This window comes from Ailuropoda melanoleuca, chromosome 13, assembly GCF_002007445.2.
Source record: "Ailuropoda melanoleuca isolate Jingjing chromosome 13, ASM200744v2, whole genome shotgun sequence".
Classification (NCBI taxonomy): Eukaryota; Metazoa; Chordata; class Mammalia; order Carnivora; family Ursidae; genus Ailuropoda; species Ailuropoda melanoleuca.
This window is the reverse complement of record NC_048230.1, coordinates 49,429,885-49,451,362: the sequence shown is the minus strand read 5'-3', so window position 1 is coordinate 49,451,362 and position 21,478 is coordinate 49,429,885. Positions and strand designations below refer to the sequence as shown.

At 57.1% G+C, this 21,478-nt stretch overlaps 1 protein-coding gene across 1 annotated transcript in view; it reads left to right on the top strand.

Annotated features, from left to right (window-relative positions):
* NPEPL1 (aminopeptidase like 1) overlaps nt 1–21,478 on the top strand; it is a 32,803-nt gene that overhangs the window by 9,511 nt on the left and 1,814 nt on the right. The window contains exons 3-10 of the mRNA XM_034641577.1: nt 409–594; nt 1,050–1,220; nt 5,153–5,242; nt 5,687–5,768; nt 7,471–7,613; nt 13,210–13,287; nt 20,309–20,409; nt 21,331–21,454. Of these exons, the coding sequence (XP_034497468.1) occupies nt 409–594; nt 1,050–1,220; nt 5,153–5,242; nt 5,687–5,768; nt 7,471–7,613; nt 13,210–13,287; nt 20,309–20,409; nt 21,331–21,454 (975 nt within the window). The remainder of the gene's footprint in view (nt 1–408; nt 595–1,049; nt 1,221–5,152; nt 5,243–5,686; nt 5,769–7,470; nt 7,614–13,209; nt 13,288–20,308; nt 20,410–21,330; nt 21,455–21,478) is intronic.

Below are 21,478 nucleotides of genomic sequence, written 5' to 3'. Positions count from 1 at the left end.
GGGCGGCGCGGGGGGGCCCCCGGGAGCCCGCCCCCCCGGGCGCTGCCTTCGAGGGGCCGCAAGGCCCTGCCGGGGGGAGCCGGCCGCCCGCTCCCGGAAGCCCTCCCGGTGGCACCCTGGCCGGGCCCACCCCGGTGCGGGAATCGCAGCGTTTGAAGCCCGGCGGCCCCCAGCCTGGCCTTTTAAATCCCCACGGCTTAATCCCACAAGGGTGGAACCGTGCCAGCAGACACACACACGCTGAGCTCTAGCGAGAGGCCACACATCTTAATTACGGATCGTGGGTGCCCCGGGAAGCTGCAGAAGTGCCCTTTTAGCCTCGCGAGCGTCCGCATGCAGGGCCCGGCTGCCGGCATGCGGACCGCCTGAAGTCTGGTGTCTGTCTCTTGTGTCTCCCGTTCCATCCAGCTCTGGCAGGCCGCTCTAAGCACGCTCAACCCCAACCCCACGGACAGCTGCCCCCTGTACCTGAACTATGCCACCGTGGCCGCCCTGCCCTCCAGGGTGAGCCGGCACAACAGCCCCTCGGCTGCCCACTTCGTCACCCGACTCGTGCGCACCTGCCTGCCGCCCGGAACCCATCGGTGCATTCTGGTGAGTGCCGAAGGCCATCCTCGCGCTCGTGGGGAGCCTGTGTCCCCGTAGCTCAGCCCCGGTGTGGGCAGGGCACCCTGGCTCGCAGGACCTCCGAGGTGGACGCGCCGCTACAGCCCAGGGCAGTGTAACCCCACCTTACAGACAGGGAAACTGAGGCCGAGAGACTAGGCCGTTTACCCCAGATCAGTTTGGGTGATAGACCTGAGACTCAGACCCAGATTTCCTGAGCCCACGCCCCTCCGCGTCCTACTCTCCCACCTCGGAGGCAGTCCACATCTGGTGGCCGCCGTTTTCTTCCACGGTGAGACGGTGGCTCTGGGAAGGCCCCGGCATGGTGGCTCTGTCGGGGCCCCTCTGTCCAGACTGTAGCTCTTCCTCGGGTGCCAATCCCGCGGGTCTGCCCGCACTCGCGGGTCTGCCCCCGCTCACGGCTCTGCCTCTCTGTGCTACAGATGGTCTGCGAGCGGTCGGACGCCTTTGCCTCTGCCTGCGCCCTGGCCCGAGCCTTCCCGCTCTTCACCCACCGCTCTGGTGCTTCGCGGCGCACGGAGAAGAAGACGGTGACGGTGGAGTTTTTCCTGGTGGGACAAGACAACGGGCCAGTGGAGGTGTCCACTTTGCAAGTGGGTGTCCGGATATTCGCACTGTGTCCGCGGGCCCGCATGCGCTGGGGCAGCTGGAAGGGGAGGCTCTCTGCCTTCCCTGGGGAGGACGGTGTCAGGGGTGCTGTAGCGATATCCAAGGAGACCCTGGAGGCCTTTCCAAACCCGGGCAGCTGGCCCCCTCCCTCAGGGTGGGCTTCCTTGCCAGGATTCAGGCCGTCTGGTATTTACTGAGCTCCTACCCAGTGCCAGGCACTCTCCTTTCAGTCCTGAGAATCCTCTCCACGTGCGCATCCCGTTTCCCTCTGTGGCGCACTTTGACATATGCTATTTCACTGGACCTTCAGAAGAATCCTTTTGAGGGCAGCAAGACTGGGAGGAACTCCAAGTTAGGAGTCCCGGTCTGGGCTGAACGGCAGGTTCCTTCCCCGTGGCGAGTGTCCCAGACCCCGTGGCCTCACCCTCCCCACCCCCACCTTCACCCAGATCCAGGCTGTCCTTCCTACCCCATCCCTCATGGCTCCGGGGCCACCACCCCTCACCGGCTGCCTCCTCTACCTGGGTTCTTTGCTCTAGAAGGAGAGGACATGCTTCCGTCTCTACCATCTTGCAACAGCTTCTTTCCTTTCCTTCCATTGATCTCCAAACTTTGAAAAAAACACGGTCTAATTGTTTTGCCTTTCTTAACTCCCTTTTCCCCCTCAGCCCACCAAAATCGGGTTCCCACCCCGCATCCTGACATTGTTTTTAAGGGCCCTGTCTGCTGGACTTGAGTGTTGTCATCCCATTTGTCCTCCCTCCTTGAAGGGTCTGCCCCACCCAGAGTCATGCCTCCTTCCCACGCCCCCTCCAGCTGCTCCCCTCTACATCCCCCTTCCCGAACATTCCCACATTCCAATCTCGCTTCCTCCTCTCTGGGTTCTCGGAGTGCCTGGGGACTCCATCCCGCAGACAGGCACCAATGACCACCCCTCTGGCTGCAGTGAAGTCCTTCTGAGTTCCGGGCCTGAGCAGCACCCTGAACCCCCCACGTCCTCCAAGCCCTTCTCCTCTTTCCCCGCTGGCCACAGTGGACTGACTTTCTGTCCTCAGCTTCCCTCTCCAGGTCCTTCCTGCTCCGGGCCTGCCTGGTCTCAGTCCAGCATCTGCCCACGTCCCTTCCCCAGGGGGAGCTCGCCAGCCGGCTGACGTGGCCTCCCTCGTAGTCGGGCCCTCTGCCCACTGAGTACCATCCCACCTGACCTGACACATCTCTGCTTAGCTTCTGTGCCCCGCACTGGGATGGAAGCTTCTGGAGGGCAGGGACCTGGTCTGTGGTCCCAGCATGGGTCTAACGTGATGAGGGCCGGTAGGTTGGTGGGTCTCCTTGACCCCCACATACTCTGCCCACTGCCACTGCTTTAGGGAGCCCCCACCTGCACCCCATTGCTCTCCTGGGCTATTGTGGCAGCCTCCTCATTGGTCTTGCTGCCTCCAGATGCCTTCCCTCTGCCTCCCCTTCCCATCGCTGCTCTTAGCTTGTGTAGACACAGACTGCCTGCTAAGTCCTCTCAACAGCCCTAGGAGGTGGGACCTGTTGTTCTTCCCATCATAGGGCTAAGCAGACTGAGGCTTGGGGAAGTTAGGTGACTTACTGGGGCCACACCAGCAAGGGCCAGAGCCAGGTCTTAACCTCTGCCAGCATATGTCAGCCTTCTTTCCCGTCTGTCTTGGATCGCGAGCTCAGAAGGTTCAGGCACTCCGTGTGGTCTTTTCCATACTATGGAGACCTCAGCACCCCCACCCCAGGTCCTCTTCCCCCCTGGGTACCTGTGGTCTCTCATACCCTCCTCCCCTATAGTGTTTCATGGAATGAGGTGTAGTGATTCCCTACTGGACTGGAGTACCTTAGACATCTTTGAATTCCCAGAGTCTAGTGTAGAGCCTGGCGCACAGTAGGTGCTCATAGAAACGTGGGTGGAATGAATGACTGAATGAACGATCCTGGGGCACGACGAGGCACAAGCTCTTCTCCGAGGTCACGAGGCTCTGCGGTGGCGGAGGGCCACTGGGAGCCGCCCCTGGGCTCCCCCGCAGGTGCTGTGTGCCCTCTCCCCCACCTGGGCTGCACTCGGAGCTCCGAGCCCACGGAAGGCTGCTAGGCGAGCGCCCAGCCTCCTTAGAGACGAGTCTTAGGGCATTGACGCACTTCCCAGACAGCGGCCACAGGCTGCGTCAGAGATGAGCAATGGTCTCTGCGACGCCCACAGACAGGGACCCTCGGCCTCCCAGAGGAGAGCCCGCGTCAGGCGGCAGGGACACACGGTCACATCTCATATCTGAGCTGTCAAGTCCTGCATCTCTGCCTTTGAGGCTTGGGGGTTTAATTACCTCGGGAAGGCAGGAGCTCTCCGAGCGATTCAGCAGGGCCTGGGAGGTGGCCGGGCTGGTGCAGTGGACGCAGAGCCCGCCCTCCCTGACGCCAGGAGCTGGGAAGGTGATGATGAACTCGGTGCCGTCCGCACGTCTGCTGCACCTGCACGGCTTTGCTCTTTCAGTATTGCCTCTTCCCTGCGCGCTGGGAGACGCGGCCGGCCAGCCCCGTGTCCGAAGCTCGGGGGTGGGGGTAGGCATCGGGGTGGGGCAGGAGGCGCGGTGGGCAGCAGCTAGGCAGAGACAAACGAGAAGGCAAAGCCCTTCGGATCCAGCGCTGAAGCAAAAGTGGGGCAGAAGTTCTTTGCAGACAGTGGGAGTGGGGGTGGGGCTGGGGCTGGGGCTGGGGAGGGAGGCCGGCGTGGGACCGCAGGCAGCCCCTGGGTTTGAGCACGTACACCTGTCTTCAGGGCCGCGCCTGTGCCAGGCTGAGTGCGGGGACTGTGTCAGGTCCCTGCTCCCTTCTGGGCTCTGGGCCAGCGTGTGAGCTGCCCGAGACAGGGTCTGTGTGCACACTTCCCTCTGCACCGCGTGCCCAGAGCTGGGTGGCATCGGATGACCAGGAGCACAAGGTCAGGGAGTCTATCATGCACTCCCGCGGGACTCGCGTGAGAAAAACACCACCCTCGCGGCCAGAGGGCTGCAAAGGGGGCCAGCGGGCCCCAAGGGGCAGGACAAAGAGAACTTTTCCTCCTTTGGGAGGATCCAGAGAAGCTTCTGGAGGGCATGGCCTTTAAGAAGTGCCACAAAGGATGGCTAGGATCTTGACAAGAGAAGGGGGGGTGTATCGGTCAGCTCCGGCGGCCACAAGAAAATGCCGTAGAGGGCATGGCTTCACCGACAGACCTTTATTTCTCACAGTTCTGGAGGCTGTCGGAGATGAGGGTGGGGTCTGATAGGGACCCACCTTCCCTGGTGGCCTTCAGGGTGTGCCCTCCTTACCTCTTCCTATGGGGACGCTAATCCCATCATGGGCCCCACCCTCCTGACCTTGTGTAACCCTGACCACATCTCAAAGGCCTCCTGATACCATCACATGGGGCGGGAGGAGGGCTTCAACACAGGTGTTTAGGGGTGATGCAGACATTGAGCGCATAGCAGAAAACAACACTTCCCCCAAGGGAGGATGTGGGATTTCCAGGTGCCTGAGTGAGGAATGCCCAGCGTGCATTCAAGGGCCGCCTGCCGCCAGGATGGGTGCAGTAAGCAGCAGATGAGGCCTGGAAAGGAAGGGGACCCCCCTGACCCCAGGTGGGGAGGCCAGGCTGAAGGATTCCTGCATAATCTAGAGACGAGGTTCAGAGCCGTTTGGAACTTTCTGCAGATGGCTGGGTAGGTCACAGGCATGGGGGAAACAACAGCAGGCAGCGTGAGTCTTGTTTCCCCCTGACCTGCCCCTCGACGCCCTGTCAGCAGCCCCAAAACCTCCCCTGGTGGCTTGTGCTGTGATGCCTTTGGTCCCTGGGGGAATGGACAGGAAGGGACAGCTCTTCCTACCGGGTCCTGGGTCTCCAGTGACAGCCTCTGGTTTTTTTCCCCAGTGTTTGGCAAGTGCCACGGAAGGCGTGCGGCTGGCTGCCCGTATCGTGGACACTCCGTGCAATGAGATGAACACAGACACCTTCCTCGAGGTTCGTGTTCCCAGGGAGTCATGCCCGGGTGGGACCAGGGTGGGCGACGCATTGGTAGACCCCAAGGAAGTCAGGGGATACCCAGGGCTGGAGGAGGACAGTGCCTATAGTCTCTGCACCTTGCCTGGGGCTGCTTGGGGCTGCTGAGGACAGAGCCCTGCTGTCCACTCAGCTGAGGGTGGAGGGAGGACAGAGCCTCCTTCTCAAGGCCTCTCTGCAGGACCACAGCCATGATCTGCAGGAAATTGTAGTTTGGAGGATGAACCTTCTGTCCTGGATTTAATCGTGCTCCAAGCCGAGAGACTCGAGGCTCTGGCTTCCGAGCTGCTCCTCTCCACCACACGGGCGTCAGCTCATCCCTGGCCCCGAGCCTTGGCCTGGCCTTGACTTAAGCCGTCTTCACTTCACGTGTCTTTGTGCTGTTTTTTCCATGAACATGTCCAGGAGATTAAGAAAGTTGGAAAAGATCTGGGGATCACCCCAACGATCATCCGAGATGAGGAGCTAAAGACAAGAGGATTTGGAGGTGCGTAGGGCTGGGCCTTGCGGGCTGTGGCCTCAGGCTGGTCCTGGGTGCTGGGGGTGGCAGGGGGGCAGTGGGTCACACACTGCGTTCCTCCAAGCTTCCCTTGAAAGGAGCCAGCCTTTGTCCGACCCCAAGGCAAGACCTTGGGAAGCGGAGCATCTCTGGGGGAGAAAGGAGGTGCTGATTCAGACTCTGGAAGCTGCAGTGTCCAAGTCGTTCCCCGGCCCACTCCCTGTCCACAAGGGCTGCTGTCCTGGCTGCCTGGGCCAACTCAGCAGGACCTTTCCGCTCCTTGAGCACGCCAGCCCACGTTCACATCATGGCCTCATCATTACGGCTCTCTTTCTCTGGAGTCCTTCCCCAAAATACTCTCACAGTGGGGTCATCGTACCCTGAATGTCTTGGGTCAAACCCACCTCCTCAGAGGGCCCTTCCTGATGACCAGACCCATTCTCCCTGCTCCCTAGGCACTGGAGGTATGGTGACAAGTAGGATAAGGCACTTTCAGTCTGGCTGGGGGAGGGTCACCATATTCCTTATCAAGGGCTGCCAAACAAATGACCCCAGAAGGAAGCTGCTGAAGGCAACATGCAGTCTTGTGGGTGGGAAATTAGCCATGCCTGGGCTGGGTCCTGGGCCAGGGTCTCTCCCAGGTGGAAACCAGCATGTTGATCAGGTCGGCAGTCATCTGAAGGCTCGACTGGGGCCGGTGATGTGGTCCCAGCCATTCTCACTCACGGCGCCGTCACCAGGCCTTGGGGCCTTGCTGGCCGTTCCTTGTCACACGGGCCTCTCCTTGAGCATCTCACCAGCAGCAGCTGCTTCCCTCAAAGCAAGGTTTCTGGGCGAGGAAGAGTAGCAAGCAAGGAGGAGGCAAGGTCTTTTTTTGTAACCTAGTCTTGGAAGTGGTATCTTATCACTTCTGCCATGTCCAGAAGTGAGATGCCAGGTTCTGTCCACACTGAGAGAGAGGGGGTCCCAGAGGCAGGGCTCGATAGGGGCTGTCCTAGAGGTGCCTACCACAGCACACATAAACGGACGGCAAGTGGAGGGAGAGGCTACTAACATCAGGGAAATCTTCACAGAGGAGATGGTATTTACCGCGGGTTTTACAGGATATATGGGAGTTTGTCAGGCAGCCATTATCGGCTCTCGTCCTGATTTTTATGATTGTTCAGTTCAGTTACTGGGGGGCCTTGAGGCCTGGTCTCTGCCCACAGGAGGCTTTCTTGAGAAGATGGGGCACGTACACCCCACGGCGAGGTAGTGGGGGGAGCGGGCTCGGAAAGGGTGGTGCGGTGCCGAGTGCACAGAGGGCTCCGGGAGGAGGGAATGAGCGTGGGCTGGAGTGGCCTTGAAGCATTATCCAAAAATCATTTCATTCTGCAATCCTGTTCATTTCTTTCTGGGAATGATACAGTTTTTTTTTTTTCTCAGCGGGTTTTCTTGCCTAACGATGCTTCTCACAGAACTCGTTTGCAGTCCCAGAGCATTGGAAGTAATTTGCATTCCCCGATCCCACACTGGCCAGGGGGCAGGAGGGGGGCAGGGAGCTTGGGCTTGGACTGCATACTCCCCAGGAGACATATTTACACGCCAGTGGATATTACCAGGGGAGAGCTGTTGTTTCTGGGGGGCTGCCGGGAGTTCTCTGCTCAGTTAAACCTGAGCCCAACTGACCCTCTCCCTGTGCTTTCTATAGGAATCTATGGTGTTGGCAAAGCTGCTCTCCACCCCCCTGCACTGGCTGTCCTCAGCCACACCCCAGAAGGAGCCACGCAGACCATTGCCTGGGTGGGCAAAGGGATCGTCTATGACACCGGGGGTCTCAGCATCAAAGGGAAGGTGAGTTGCTGCGGCCAGTGCTTGGGCGGGTCTCTGGGATGGGGAGGGCTCTCGGGGGCCTCATCAGCTCGCAGAGGAAGACAGCGAGCAAGGTTTCTGGGACCTTGGCATTGGGGCGTGCCTCTGGGGAGCCAGGTTCAGGATGAGTCGGTGGGAACAGTTTCATGTCCACACTGAGGGGGAGACATTTCATGTCTACACTCCAAACAGGGGTCTGGAAACAAAACGTCTGGACAGGATCCAGAAAAAGCCACAGAAATGATTAAAAGGCTGGAAAACGAGCCCAAGGAGGCAGGGTTCAAGGAATCGGTGGTTCTGTCCGAAGAGAAGGGCGTGGGGTGGCGCCCACTGTCCCCACGACCATCAAGGTTTCCACGGACAGAATGCTTCATGTGGTCTGCATGAGCCCCCTCGGAGACGGGCCCCCGGTGAAGGCTAGAGGGGTTTGGCCCCACAAGCAAGCCGCCCGCTGGCGTTCCTGTGAGGCCCGGCGGCAGAAGTCTCTCCTATGGTGGCCTTCAGTAGGGTTGTCTCAGGAGGCCGGGCACCCACGGGGGCCAGTTGTGGTTGCATATCCCTGTGCCGCTGAGCTGCCTGCCCTCCTCCATGGCCTGCACGTCTGGGCCTGCTGTGCGCTGGGAGCCGAGATGGCCCCAGGAAGAGGAGGAGGGACATGTCTTCATCTGCTCATGTCACACACTTGGGTTGAGCAACCACTGGGCACCGGGCCCTGGCTGGGCTCTACGGCGCCAAGACCCGGAAGGCCTGGGAAGGAGCAGGCGTGTGAAATCTGTGCCCCGGGAGACCTGGAAGAGGAGAGCCAACCTTCCCAGAGAGAAAGCTCTAGAAGAGAGAGGACAAGCTAAGCTCACACAGAGCAGACCTCGAGAGCTGGCAGCCAGCATGGCTCACAGATATGCCCTGTTGGCCCAAGGGCTGGTCTATAATTTGAATTAGTTACCAACATTTAAAAAAACAGGACAAATTTTCACAGAACACTGGCTGTCTGACCTTTTGTAAACTGAGGAGCTCTGGCGGTGCGGGCCCTCCATCCCCACCTGGCCGCGTCCCGCTGGAGCCGAGAGGTGCTGGCCCATGGATGGAGCCCACGCGGACCAGTTCTCTGCGGCGCTGGCCCTTTCCGACCTGAGCCCCAGTGTCAGGCGCTGTTTCGGGGGGAGATTGTACGCTACCATTGTGCCACTAGCCTGTCTAGTGCATTTGGTACCTCGAGTGGATGGTCTCTTTAGTTTTTCCTTTTAAACATCCCTCCTCCCATAAACAACATTATTTTCAGGCCTAATCAGGAAATGATCCAAGAATGAAGGTTTAAAAAAAACAAACCCCAATAGTGAATTCACCTTTCTTGAATTCCATACATATCATCATGCCAGTAAAAAAAAATGAAAATAAATATCACGGGGCCGCCTGACCAGCTCAGTCGGTAGAGCGCGTGACTCTTGTCAGGGGCGTGAGTTTGAGCCCCATGTTTTGTGCAGAGAGGACTTAAAAATAAAATCTTTAAATAAGTAAATATATAAATATTACAGTACACATAAAACAATAAGAGATCTGCATTTTTAAGTCACATTAATGTGATTTTTTGGATAGAAAGAACTGCTGCTTCCCTGTTGGCCTGTTGTGGTAAAGGGTGTTAGCATGACAGTGTCTGAAGGCCTTCGCTTCTGCAGTTTGTCAGGGACTTTATCAAAATTGATCTTTTGCACATCTCTACGCTTACTGCGTGGACAGAGATTGGTCAGTCCATCTGCGCTCATGGTTGATCCAAAAACACTATTAATTTGAATTAGGAAGAGTTTCTATGGCATGAAACCACCCGGACACAGATACCCAGGAGAAGTCTCTCATGCAAGGATCGCTTAGCAGAGACAGCCCCAAACCCCATTTCCCAAAAAACTCCAGAAATCGCGATGCCGTCCGTGTCTTCAGTTCTCGGAAACTGATTTTAGTGGCCCTCACGGGTCCCTGGAGTAAAAACGCTTTAAACACAAGTCCAGTGGCTCACATAGACTGGGGGAGGCCGGGAGTCCCAGGCTCCCCGCACCCGTGGCTTTGCTCGGAGTGCGCCGTGGAGGCAGGACCGTGTGGCATCGCAGGCACTGTAGACGCTGGCCCCGCCTCCACTGTCCGCTGGAAGGATAAGTAGTTAGAATAGTTGGCTTTGAACCTTTTATCTATATGATTAGAACTCACTTCGACAGATTTTTCAGGAGAACCATTTTACCACTGATGACAGCAGGCCAACTTTTAGTTGGTTAATGGTCGTTTTCAGACTCTCCACAGCCAGTGTGCCCCCTCTGGCTGCACCTGGCACTGGCCAGCCCCCTCACCCACAATCCTGGCTCTTGTCCCGGAGGCAGCTGAGTGCTGGTGGGTGGAATAGCCAGCTCCTTCCTCCTGGGAGCAGAGGCTGGCCTGTTGGAGGGCCCGAGTGAGAAGCAGTGTCTCCTGAGAATTAGTCCTTCTGCTGGGGGGGCACCAGATCCAATCCTGCAGGAGGAGTCCCTGCTCCATTTATGGAGACTTCAAAGGCAAATCAGAATCAGTGTGCACGCAGGTCTCAAACGCGTTAGTCTCAGGACCCCTTCCTGTCTTAACAAGTATTGATCCCAAGGAGATTTTTTTTTTTAATCAGAGTGATATTTCACAGACGTTGTTGATATTTACCCTACTAGAAATTAAGACTGGGAAAGATACTTGGTAATTTATTTTAAAATAACAATATAAATCCATTGCATGTCAATGTAAATAATATAATTTTATGAAAATAACTCTATTTTCCAAAATGAAAGGACATGAGCAAGAAGAGTGGCGATGTTTTACATTTTGCTGCTCTCTCCCATGTGCCTTGACAGAAGATGGCTCTTATCCTGTGTCTGCTTCTGCCCTGAGTCTCTTGTGATATGTGGTCTGAGTTGAAATATAAAAAGAAAATCTGCCCTCACTCACTTTGTATTTGGAAAACGGAGAAACAGTTTAGTCCCCTTTACAAATAACTAAGGACATTCTTCTCTGTTATTACACCAAAACTCGACAAGTGGGAGTCTCTGAAAGGGGAGGGATAGTGTGGGATCAGAAACCATGTCAGTGAATCTTTGCACCCTGTTACTGAATATCTATGGTCTACCTTGAACTGCGAAAGCGTGATTTTGTGACAGCATGCATGGGTCATCCAGAAGACATCGTTCACAGAGTTATGCAAAAACTCCAAATTTTGGCCCAACACAGGATATTTTTAAAAGTCACACTTGGTACCACCATCTGTCTCATCTTAAAAATCGCTGAGTATTAGGAAGCTGTCACGGGGGGCAGAAAATACAAGTTTTTCCCAAAATTGTGATTTTTTTTTGCTTGAAAGCTCACATTTTCCCACCAGCACCAGCTACGGTCAGCTGTTTTCCTGGAAGTGAGAGGTTCGCTTTGCTCTTCAAGAAGACGTCTGCCGGACACCCGGGTCCAAGTAACCCATCACGTGTCCGTTGCTCTTTGAATTAAACCGGTGTTCTGGAGCACGGAGGCCAGCTGAGCCGAGCCCCAGGCCACCGTCCATGGCTTCCGCTCTGACCGCCCGGCCTGGGGACAGCGGTGCAGTGTGCGCACCTTCCGTCCCGTCACAGGGCCTCTTGCAAACAGCTGCACTCGGCGGTTGAGTGTTCCTACTGCTTCAGCAAGGAGACTCGGGTGGGGTTGGCTGTCCTTTATCTTCCTGGAGGGAAGAGGAGAGAGAGTCCAGGGACCGGCCCTGCCACGGCTGCGACCCGCCCCTCGCTCAGCTGCATCGCGCAGTGTTGACCCCGTGAAACAGGCAGGTGACATCTTCGGGTGACTCCGGAAATCGTCTCTTTCAGAAAAATAGGAGCGACGTGTGGGGGGTCTGCAAAGCTCACACGGTCAACTGAGTTACATTCGCAGTTGGGCGTTTGTTCAGTCTGCGGGGGGAGGCCACCCCGGTGACAGGGAGACATGATTTCACTGACCGCCTGGAGCTGTTCCGTGTGGGCCGTTTTGCGAGTGGTTTGATTTCAGGTATGCGGCCCCGTTTTCCCATTAGACAATCCTGTGCTTTCTCGCCGATTAGGTCAAAGAGACAGCTTATTTTCAATAGTGCCCGCTGGGTCATTTTCCCTCAACTTAATTGTAAAAGCAGCTCGGTTTATGTCTAAAAATACTTTCCATTAAAACTCGAGGCACGTGTAATCCGATAAGTGTTCGAGAAAATCACTCCATCCATTTCAAACCCAAATCCTACATCTGATGACCTGTTGTTAATTTAAAGTATGAACTTGTCAATTAGAGCTGGGAACCTATAAAATGTAAAAATGTGTAACCGCTCTCAACCCGTTTGTAGAAAATCGCAGCTCCCTCAGCGGCGGGAGGAAGCCCCCGCCGCTCACGGCCCTCATTAGACACTGACAGAGCGGCGGTGGGGTAGGCTCAGGGATGTGACAGTGACATTGGGAAAGAGTTCACGTGAACCTGAGCGGATTGTTTGAGACAGTGACGTCAAGGAGTGGAGAGAGCTGAGGCCAAAAGTGTCGCCGAGGCCAGGTGGTGACCAGGGCAGGGTGGTCTTCTGCAGAAAGGTGGTCTCGGTGGTGGCTGGAGGGAGGGGGGCTGGTGTCCAGAGGAAGATGGACGGTCCTGGGGGAGGACGCAGTGTAAGGGGGCAGGTGGCTACTACAAGCCCCCTCGGGACTGGGCTACAGGGGTGTGGCTGGGAGCTCAGACCTCAAGGCAGTGTGAAGGGGGACAGGCCTGGCGCAAAGCTCTGGGGCTCTCCCCTGGGACCGGGCCTGCGGGGGACGAGTAGAAGTGGGAGGGCTAGCAAAGGGAGTGGGGGGTGTGGGGGGGGCTGTCGTGGGAACCAGAACAAGGCCCCACCCCTCTGCAGGGTGCAGCCACCCTGGGGCCATCTGCAGTGAGCATGCCAGCCAGGCACCACGTGCATCCACGCGGGCACAGCCCTCTGCCAGCCAGTGGGGATCCGAGAGCTTCGGAAGCCAGGAGAGGCCGCTCCCGTGTGCACCCCCCCCACCGCCGTGTTGAGCGGGAATCACAGGGCTCCCAAGAGCCGGGGTGCTTAGCAGTGGCACTGCTGACCCAGCAGAGCAGGTGGCCTCGGGGAGCAGGCTCCTGGGAGAGGCGGTGCAGGGGAGCAGGTCAGGTGTCCCGAGAGCTCCCAGCTCAGGGTGAGGGTCTCGAGTGTACTTGTCGGCTGAGGAACGGGAAACAGGAGGCAGGCCACAGCCCGTGTGGCAGCTTTAGGCAGCTCCCTGGGTCCCCTTCCCCTCCGACCTCTGGATAATCAGGTAACCCAAAGCTCTGCTCCAGCAAAAAGAGCCCATCACCTTTGGCCATTCTGCCCCGTTGCTTCTGGAGACCAGCCGCTCGACCAGTGGGAGTTTCTTGGGTTCTGTGTGTGCTCTGGGGACACGGCACCGGCTTCCACAGGTCTGGGGGAGCCGCTCTGGGGCCCTTGTGCACTGGGCAGGGGCGGGGCACTGTTGCCAGCGTGGCCGACATGCACTCACGCTCACTTGGTGCCCCCTTTGTGCCCCCTTTGTGCCCCCTGCAGACCACCATGCCTGGGATGAAGAGGGACTGCGGGGGTGCCGCGGCCGTCCTGGGGGCCTTCAGAGCTGCCATCAAGCAGGTGAGTGCGGCCCCGCCCTCTGCAGTCCTCGGAGAGGAGGGCTCCCTGATTCACATCACGCTGTCCCTCTTTCTCCCCCAGGTCCACACCCGGTGCTCCTGAGTCCCCGCAGCTGTGTCTCCCCCCCTCTGCACTGGCACGTCGGGCACCCCTGGGCTCCCAGGGCTTCCTGCCTTCCGCCAGGGCTCCTCTGCCTGAATGTCACCTCTCCTGGGGGTGTCACCTCTCCTGAGGGTGTCACCTTTGCCTGGATACATGGCCTTTCCTTGAGTGTGTCCAGCCTTGTGGGCTGCTCGGGGTCTGGCTATATCAGGCCCCCCATGAGTGCTTGTTCAGTGAAGAAGCCTGACCTAAAACCACATGGCACGAGCGTGACCACTGTGCTGGGCCCCGGGCCAAGCTCATGAGCACAGGCCTTCCTGGCTCCCCTCCCAATAGCTTTCCTCTGAATCACCACGACCCCTAAGAAATGGTTATCGATGGGCCGTGTGATGGGACCACTGTGCGTGCTGGCGGGGACCCAGGGCTGCGTCTCCATGCTCCGTGGACCGGCCGTCCGGGGTCTGTCACGGCCCGGGGGGCAGGGCCTGGCCTCTAGCATGCAGCAGTGCCTGTCTGGGCGGGAGGGGTGGCCGCACACGGCTGCTGGGTCTCTGGGAAGGGAAGCTGCTTTGGGCTGCGCCCGCCACGGCGGCAGCTCCTAGGACTGCCGTCTTGACCCAGTGTCACGGAGGCTGCAGTGTCCAGCCGCGCCGGTGTGAGCCCATAAGGAAAGGGCCCCTCGGGAGCAGGCTTTCCCGCCTCCTGCTCGCTCTCGGGCCCGGCTCTCCATGTAGGGACCTGGGGAGGGGCCGGCTGGCCTTTGTGAGCCGTGACCAGGCAGAAGGGGACTGGGGTGTGCCTTGGGAATAGCCTGGCCGACCCCTTGGAACAAAGGCGTCCCGGGGAGCCAGAGGGGCCCCCAGCCCCGCACGCTCTGTACGGCAGACATTGCTCGCTCACCAGCGCAGCAAGCAGCAGGGCCCCCCATGCGCAACTGGAACCTGATTCCTGAGCGAGGGAGCCCCCGCTTAAGGGGCCAGCTGGCTGTGGCTGCGCCCCCTGTGTCTGTCCTGGGAGGTCGCGGACACCCACCCGCTGAAGGATCTGTTCAGGAGGCCAGCCAGGAAAGCACAGGCCCCTCAAGCGTTCCGGGGTGTGGAGGGCTCCTCCCCAGGAGCACCGCGGGGCTCACCCGGGGCATCACCTCGTCCCGGAGGCTCCGCGCCCGACAGAGGCCGAAGGCTGTAAAGTGGGAGGAAGTGAGGATTCCAGGGAGGCCTTGGGTGAGGGCCTCTGGAGCCCAAAGCCCCAGTGCCATAAAAAGCATTTAGTCAGCAGGTGCAATGTCCCGACGGCCGTGGCAGCGGCCCGCCTCCTTGTGGCTACTCCTCAGGGGCCCGGCCTTCACCTCACTGCATGCGGGACCTTCCTTCCCCGCGGGGCTCCCTGTGCCGAGGCCCCTGGAGGTAGACTTACAAGGAAACCGGAAAGGTCTTGGCAAACAGTTTCTAGGTCCGGCTGGTCAGAAGCCCAGCCTGTTGCCGGGAGGAGCAGACGTCCCAGGACTCGGGAAGGGCTCTGGGGGCGGGTGGGCGTGGGGGCTTCTGGCCGGGCGGAGGGGGCTGGCACCACCACGAGCCAGGCCCAGCAGGCCCCCCAGGGTCTCTCCCGAGTGGAGCACCCGCCACGGTCCACCGTGAGCAGTAGCCAGGCCGGAGCCCAGAGGCAGGGTCGTGGCTGAAGGCGCCCTGGACCCCTCGCTGGCCACAGAGGAACCAGGAGCCGGCGTTCGAGGAGGCACTGGCCTCGCTCAGCACCGCCGGCCTGGCTCCTGCCACCTGCCTGCCTAGAGCCTGGCTGCCTCGGTAGATGAGCTTGTCAGGACCCCAGGGGACAGGCCCGGCCGTAAGGTGCTCATGGGGTGGCTTTCCCCGAGGGGAACAGCTGCTTGTGGGTGGCTCATGGGAGGCGTCTGGAGGGCTCACGTGGCCGCGCTCTGGCATCGTCTCCCTTTATACCGGTCACTGCTCCAGCGGAGCGTCTGTCCCAGCATCTGGACAGGCTGGCTGGGAAGGGCTGCTGAGGGGAAGGACCCCCCTCCACCCCCAAGGGTGCTGCTGCGGGCTGCTGAGGGCCCCCTACCCCCCCACCCCCCGTCACTTCCTAGAGGCTTCCATCCTTGTTTTTTTAATTCAGTTATAGCATATAATGTATTGTTGGTCTCAGAAGGCACAGGTCTGTGACTCATCAGTTGATGCCCAGCGCCCCAGCGTGCCTCACCTCCCGTGCCCTCCTTCACGCCCATCCCCCAGTTACCCCATCCCCCACCCCTCCCCTCCAGCAACCCTCACTTTGTTTCCTGTGATTAAGAGTCTCTTACGGTTTGTCTCCCTCTCTGATTTCATCTTGTTTTATTTTTCCCTCTCTTCCCCTATGATCCTCTGTTTTGTTTCTTAAATTCCACATATGAGTGAGATCATATGATAATTGTCTTTCTCTGACTTATTTTGCTTAGCATCATACCTCTAGTTCCATCCACGTTGTTGCAAATGGCAAGATTTCATTTTTTCTGATGGCTGTGTAATATTCCATTGTATATATGAACCATATCTTCTTTATCCATTCATCTGTTGATGGACATCTGGGCTCTTTCTGTAGTTTGGTTATTGTGGACATTGCTGCTATGAACATTAGGGTGCAGGGGCCCCTTTGGATCACTACATTTTGGGGGGAAATACCCAGTAGAGCAATGGCTGGGTCACAGGGTAGCTCAATTTTCAACTTTCTGAGGAACCTCCACACTGTTTTCCAGAGTGGCTGCATTCCCACCAACAGTGTAGGAGGGCTCCCCTTTCTCCACATCCTCTCCAACATTTGTTGTTTCCTGACCTATTAATTTTAGCCATTCTGACCAGTGTGACGGGGTATCTCACTGTGGTTTTGAGTTGTATTTCCCTGATACCGAGGGATGCTGAGTGATATGGAGCATTTTTTTATGTGTCTGTTGGCCACGTGAATGTCTTCTTCGCAGAAATGTCTGTTCATGTCTTCTGCCCATTTCTTGATTGGATTATTTGTTCTTTGGGTGTTGAGTTTGTTAAGTTCTTTATAGATTTTGGATACTAGCCCTTTATCTGATAAGACATTTGCCAATATCTTCTCCCATTCTGCGGGTTGTCTTGGTTTTGTGGACCGTTTCCTTTGCTGTGCAGAAGCTTTTTCTCTTGAAGAAGTCCCGATAGTTCATTTTTGCCTGTTTCCCTTGCCTTTGGAGACGCGTCTAGTAAGAAGTTGCTGTGGCCGAGGTCACAGAGGTTGCTGCCTGTGTCCTCCTCTAGGATTTATATGTCTTGATCATTACAGCTTTGTAATAGAGCTTGAAGTCTGGAATTGTGAAGCTCTCAGCTTTGGTTTTCTTTTTCAACATGCCTTTGGCTATTCGGGGTCTTTTCTGGTTCCATACACATTTTAGGATTATTTGTTCCAGCTCTGTGAAAAAAGTTGATGGTATTTTCATGGGGATTGCATTGAATGTGTAGATTGCTCTAGGTAGCATAGACATTTTAACAATATTTGTTCTTCCAATCCATGAGCATGGACCGTTTTTCCATTTCTTTGTGTCTTCCTCAATTTCTTTCACGAGTGTTCTGTAGTTTTCTGAGTACAGATCCTTCACCTCTTTGGTTATGTTTATTCCTAGGTATCTTATGGTTTTGGGTACAATTGTAAATGGAATGGGCTTCTTAATTCCTCTTTTTTCTGTCTCAGTGTATAGAAATGCAACTGGTATCTGTGCATTGATTTTATATCCTGCCACTTTGCTGAAGTCCTGAATGAGTTCTAACAATTTTAGGGTGGAGTCTTTTGGGTTTTCCACATCAAGTATCATATCTTCTGCAAAGAGTGAGCATTCGACTTCATTTTACCAATTTAGATGCCTCTTATTTCTTTGTGTTGTCTGACTGCTAGGCTAGGACTTCGAGTACTGTATTGAACAGCAGTGGTGAGAGTGGACATCCCTGCCGTGTTCCTGACCTTAGGGGAAAATATCGCAGAGATTGATATTCTCTGTGGGCTTTTCATATATGGCTTTTATGATATTGAGGTATGTCCCCTCTATCCCTGCACTGTGAAGAGTTTTAATCAGGAAAGGCTGCTGTACTTTGTCAAATGTTTTTTCTGCACCTACTGAGAGGATCATATGGTTCTTGTCCTTTCTTTTCTTCATGTGCTGTATCACATTGATTGATTTGCAGATGTTAAACCACCCTGGCAGCCCAGGAATAAATCCCACTTGGTCGTGGTGAACAATCCTTTTAATGTACTGTTGGATCCTACTGGCTGGGATCTTGGTGAGAATTTTGGCGTCCATATTCATCAGGGATATGGGTCTGTAATTCTCCTTTTTGGTGGGGTCTTTATCTGATTTTGGGATCAAGGTAATGCTGGCCTCATAGAATGAGTTTGGAAGTGTTCCTTCCATTTCTGTTTTTTGGAACAACTTCAGAAGAATAGGTATTAATTCTTCTTTAAATGTTTGGTAGAATTCCCCTGGAAAGCCATCTGGCCCTGGGCTCTTGTGTGTTGGGCGATTTTTGATTACCGATAGTTTCCTTGCTGGTTATGAGTCTGTTCAGGTTTTCTATTTCTTCTTGTTTCAGTTTTGGTAGTTTATTCGTCTCTAGGAATGCATCCTTTTCTTCCAGATTGCCTAATTTGTTGGCATATAGTTGCTCATAATATGTCGTTATAATTGTATTTCTCCAGAGCTGGTTGTGATCTCTCCTCTTTCATTCATGATTTTATTTATTTGAGTCCTTTCTCTAGAGGCTCCACTCTTACTCCAATTTTTGTAGGCCTTGATGTGAGCCACATGATAAATAATGCTGGTGATGGCTTAGAACCCACAGAGTAAGCTACGAATCTGCCCGTCCGTAGGTAGGAAGCAAGCGTTGAATGAATAAGTAAGTAGGGGAGGGGAGCAGCGTTTCTCCAGAGAACCTCCCCGAGCCCACTGCACAGGAGGGACAGAAAGAGCAAGTCGCTGTGGGGCAGACAGCACCGTAAGAGCGAGCAACAGCTGCTGGAACCCAAGTGCGGAAATGCCTTGGGGGCGGGATGGCTGGCATGGCCCGGAGTGACTTAGAGGGACTCTGCCCAGCAGGATCACTGTGTCCCCGCGGTGTCACCAGGACAGGGGCCCCGTGCACGATGGACCTCTGAGACGAGGTCCCTGGAAGAACATGGCAGGTCTCTGGGCATCCTGCCAAGTGCAGGTGGGGAGTGCAGGCCCCAGGAGACAGCAAAGCGTGAGGTCACCAAAGACGGTGGGAGGACCTCAGGAGTCCCACTGAGGAGACTGAGGTGATGGCCAAGTCCGTCTGCCCAGACTGGATCTGATCCCCAAATCAGTGGTGACTCCCCAGTGCCAACCAGCACATGGGGTGCACCAGGCGTTAGCATTGCGGGGGAGAGGGGTCAGTCAGGGCTATCCAGGCGTTATTTATACCATTTTTGCCACGTTTTCTGTAAGTTTGAAATGATTTCAAAATTAGATGTCCTAACGTTTTTTTAGAAGGCGAGGACGTGCAATGCCACGTTGGGCTTGCTGGGAGCAGGCGGCACCTGGTTCTGGGGCGGCCGTGACCCTCCAAGCCTTACGTAGCTGAAACCTCGGCTGCCTGCAGTGTTTCAGTCCCTCCGGGGATCCCGAGCCCTGTGTGTCTCGCTCCTGCACCCCAATACCTGCAACACGAGCTTGGAAGCACCTGCCCAAGGCCTGCAGCACCATCTAAGACGGCCTTCCCAAGGGGGACCCCCCCACTAGAGGCAGCAGCCCCCAGACCTTCTGAATCCGAAGTGTGGGTGGGGACCGTCTGACCGGTTGAGGTTGGGCACCGTGGTCTCCCCTCACCGCCCTGCTGTCCTGCCACAACGTGATGCTTGCTTGTGCTCTGCAAACTCCTCTCGCCTCTGGGCCCATACCCGTCATGGCTCTCTGGCAGGACGTCAGGGCTCCCCTCCCGCCCTGGTGAGGTCTACCTGCCTGTCTAGCTTCAGAGCCCCTGGGGTCACCCTGTTGTTTCAAGGCCATAGGTTGTCACCATTCATTTAATCGCAGCCACTCTTGGAGGGGTCTTCGAGCCCCCAGGCAGCAAGGGGGTGCTTTCCCGGGCACTGTGGCGGGGGGGGGGCTCAGGCTCAAAGCCATGCCAGCCGGGTGCCACAGCTCCAGCCTGTGCTGCAGGCCCGTGCTCGCCTTCGCTGAGGGCTCTGCCCCTGGGATGGAGGATGCACGTGTTGCAGAGATGAGGCCGGACCTGACAGAGCTGTGCGTGAGAGCCCGCGGGCGGCGGGAGCGGGCCCCGTGCCCAGGGGAGACATGGCCTGGCTAAGGGCGCGGGTCCGGGAGCAAAGGATGGGCAGGGACGGGGTGTGGGACCTCTACTCCCCCTCCCACTGCCCCCTGGGCGAGGCCTGCTGGGGGTTTTCTGGAGCAGGTTCAGGACCCGTGTGGGGAGGAGACCACCTCGGCCTGTTTCATGCTAATTTCTCAGTGCACAAACGTCACGTTTTGGCATCAGAAAACTAACTTCACACCTCAGTTTCTGTGAGCCACCTCCCCCTGCCCCCGTGCAGCTGCATGTACGTGGCTTGCTTTTGTGCAACAGTGCTGAGCTCAGCGGATTTGTGCAGTGAGAGACATTGATCGCTGACCACGCTATGTGGACAGAGGCTGAGCTAGCAGCCCGGCTCGTGCCCTGGGTACGTGGTTGAGCCAGGATTAAAGCTGGGAGCCCAGCCCTACTCCTGGGCTCATTTCTGCATTTGTTGGGCTCTGATGGAGACAGGACTCCCCAGATGGGGTGCTGCCAGGACTGCTCAGGGCTCTGTCCACGGGGGTGGAAGACTCTGGCCTATCCTCCCTCCTCCACGCACGGCCACCTGTAACCGGAGCCTCTGCCCATGTTCCCTCCAGGGTTTCAGAGACAACCTCCACGCTGTGTTCTGCTTGGCTGAGAACTCTGTGGGTCCCAACGCTACGAGGCCAGACGACATCCACCTGCTATACTCAGGAAAGTAAGGCTGGCTACCCTGACTCACCGGTGGCCTGCTAGGCTAGAACATGCAGGGGGGCCCCTCTCCTTCCCAGGGCTAGGCTAGTCAGCTGGGGGGCTGATTTCACCCTGCTCGCTCCAGCCAGAGGCACATTCCGTGGGGAGGGTACCTGTCAGGCAGGTAGGGCAGCAGGCTGCTTGCTCCCAGGGGCCCGGGGCGGGGGGGGGNNGGGGGGCGGGGGGGGGGGGGGGGGGGTCGGCTGCATCACTGGACGAGGTGTGAGGCTCCCTCACGGTGCCTGGCTTCGGATCCACCCGCCTTAGTGGGATGAGCCCTTCCCAACCTTTAGGCTTAAAGTTCTTTGTGCATCTGAAGCCTTGCCCCCCCTCCCGATTCCCTACTCGGGGGCCCTCCCTGCATTTCCCCCTTGAGGTCAGCCCTTGGACTGCTCCTTCTCAGCTACGAAAGGACATGCCTAGAAGCCAGTGGGCAGCAGCCAGAGGAGCAGGTGGCCCAGATTCACAATAAGAGAGTCCACTCAGCTCCCCATACAAGGGTGCCTGTCCCCAGGGTGACCCCAAGAGGTGTTTCCCCTTTTGCATTTACCCAGTGCCTGGCATTGTGGGCCGAGGGCTGGCGCGGCACAGGTTATGCTACCCATACAACCCTGTTCTCCCATCTTACAGACGAAGAAACGAGGCACAGGGGGCTGGGCAGCTTTCCTGGCTCCCCGCTGGAAGGCAGTGGGGTGGGATTGACCCGATGCCCTGTGCTCCGGCCCCTGGCCCTGCAGTGCTGCGGGGGATGGGAGTGGCCCTGCCTCCCAGAGATGGGTAGCTGGAGGGAAGAGGGCTCTAAGTGGAGTCTCCCCAGTTCCGATGGGACTTGCTCACAGTGCCCCAGGGAGCACCATCCCTGAGCCGGGTCTCTGCTGCGCCCCAGGACTGTGGAAATCAACAACACTGATGCAGAGGGCAGGCTGGTGCTGGCAGACGGTGTGTCCTACGCCTGCAAGGACCTGGGTGCGGACATCATCCTGGACATGGCCACTCTGACCGGAGCTCAGGTGGGCCAGCCGGGCTCCGGGGAT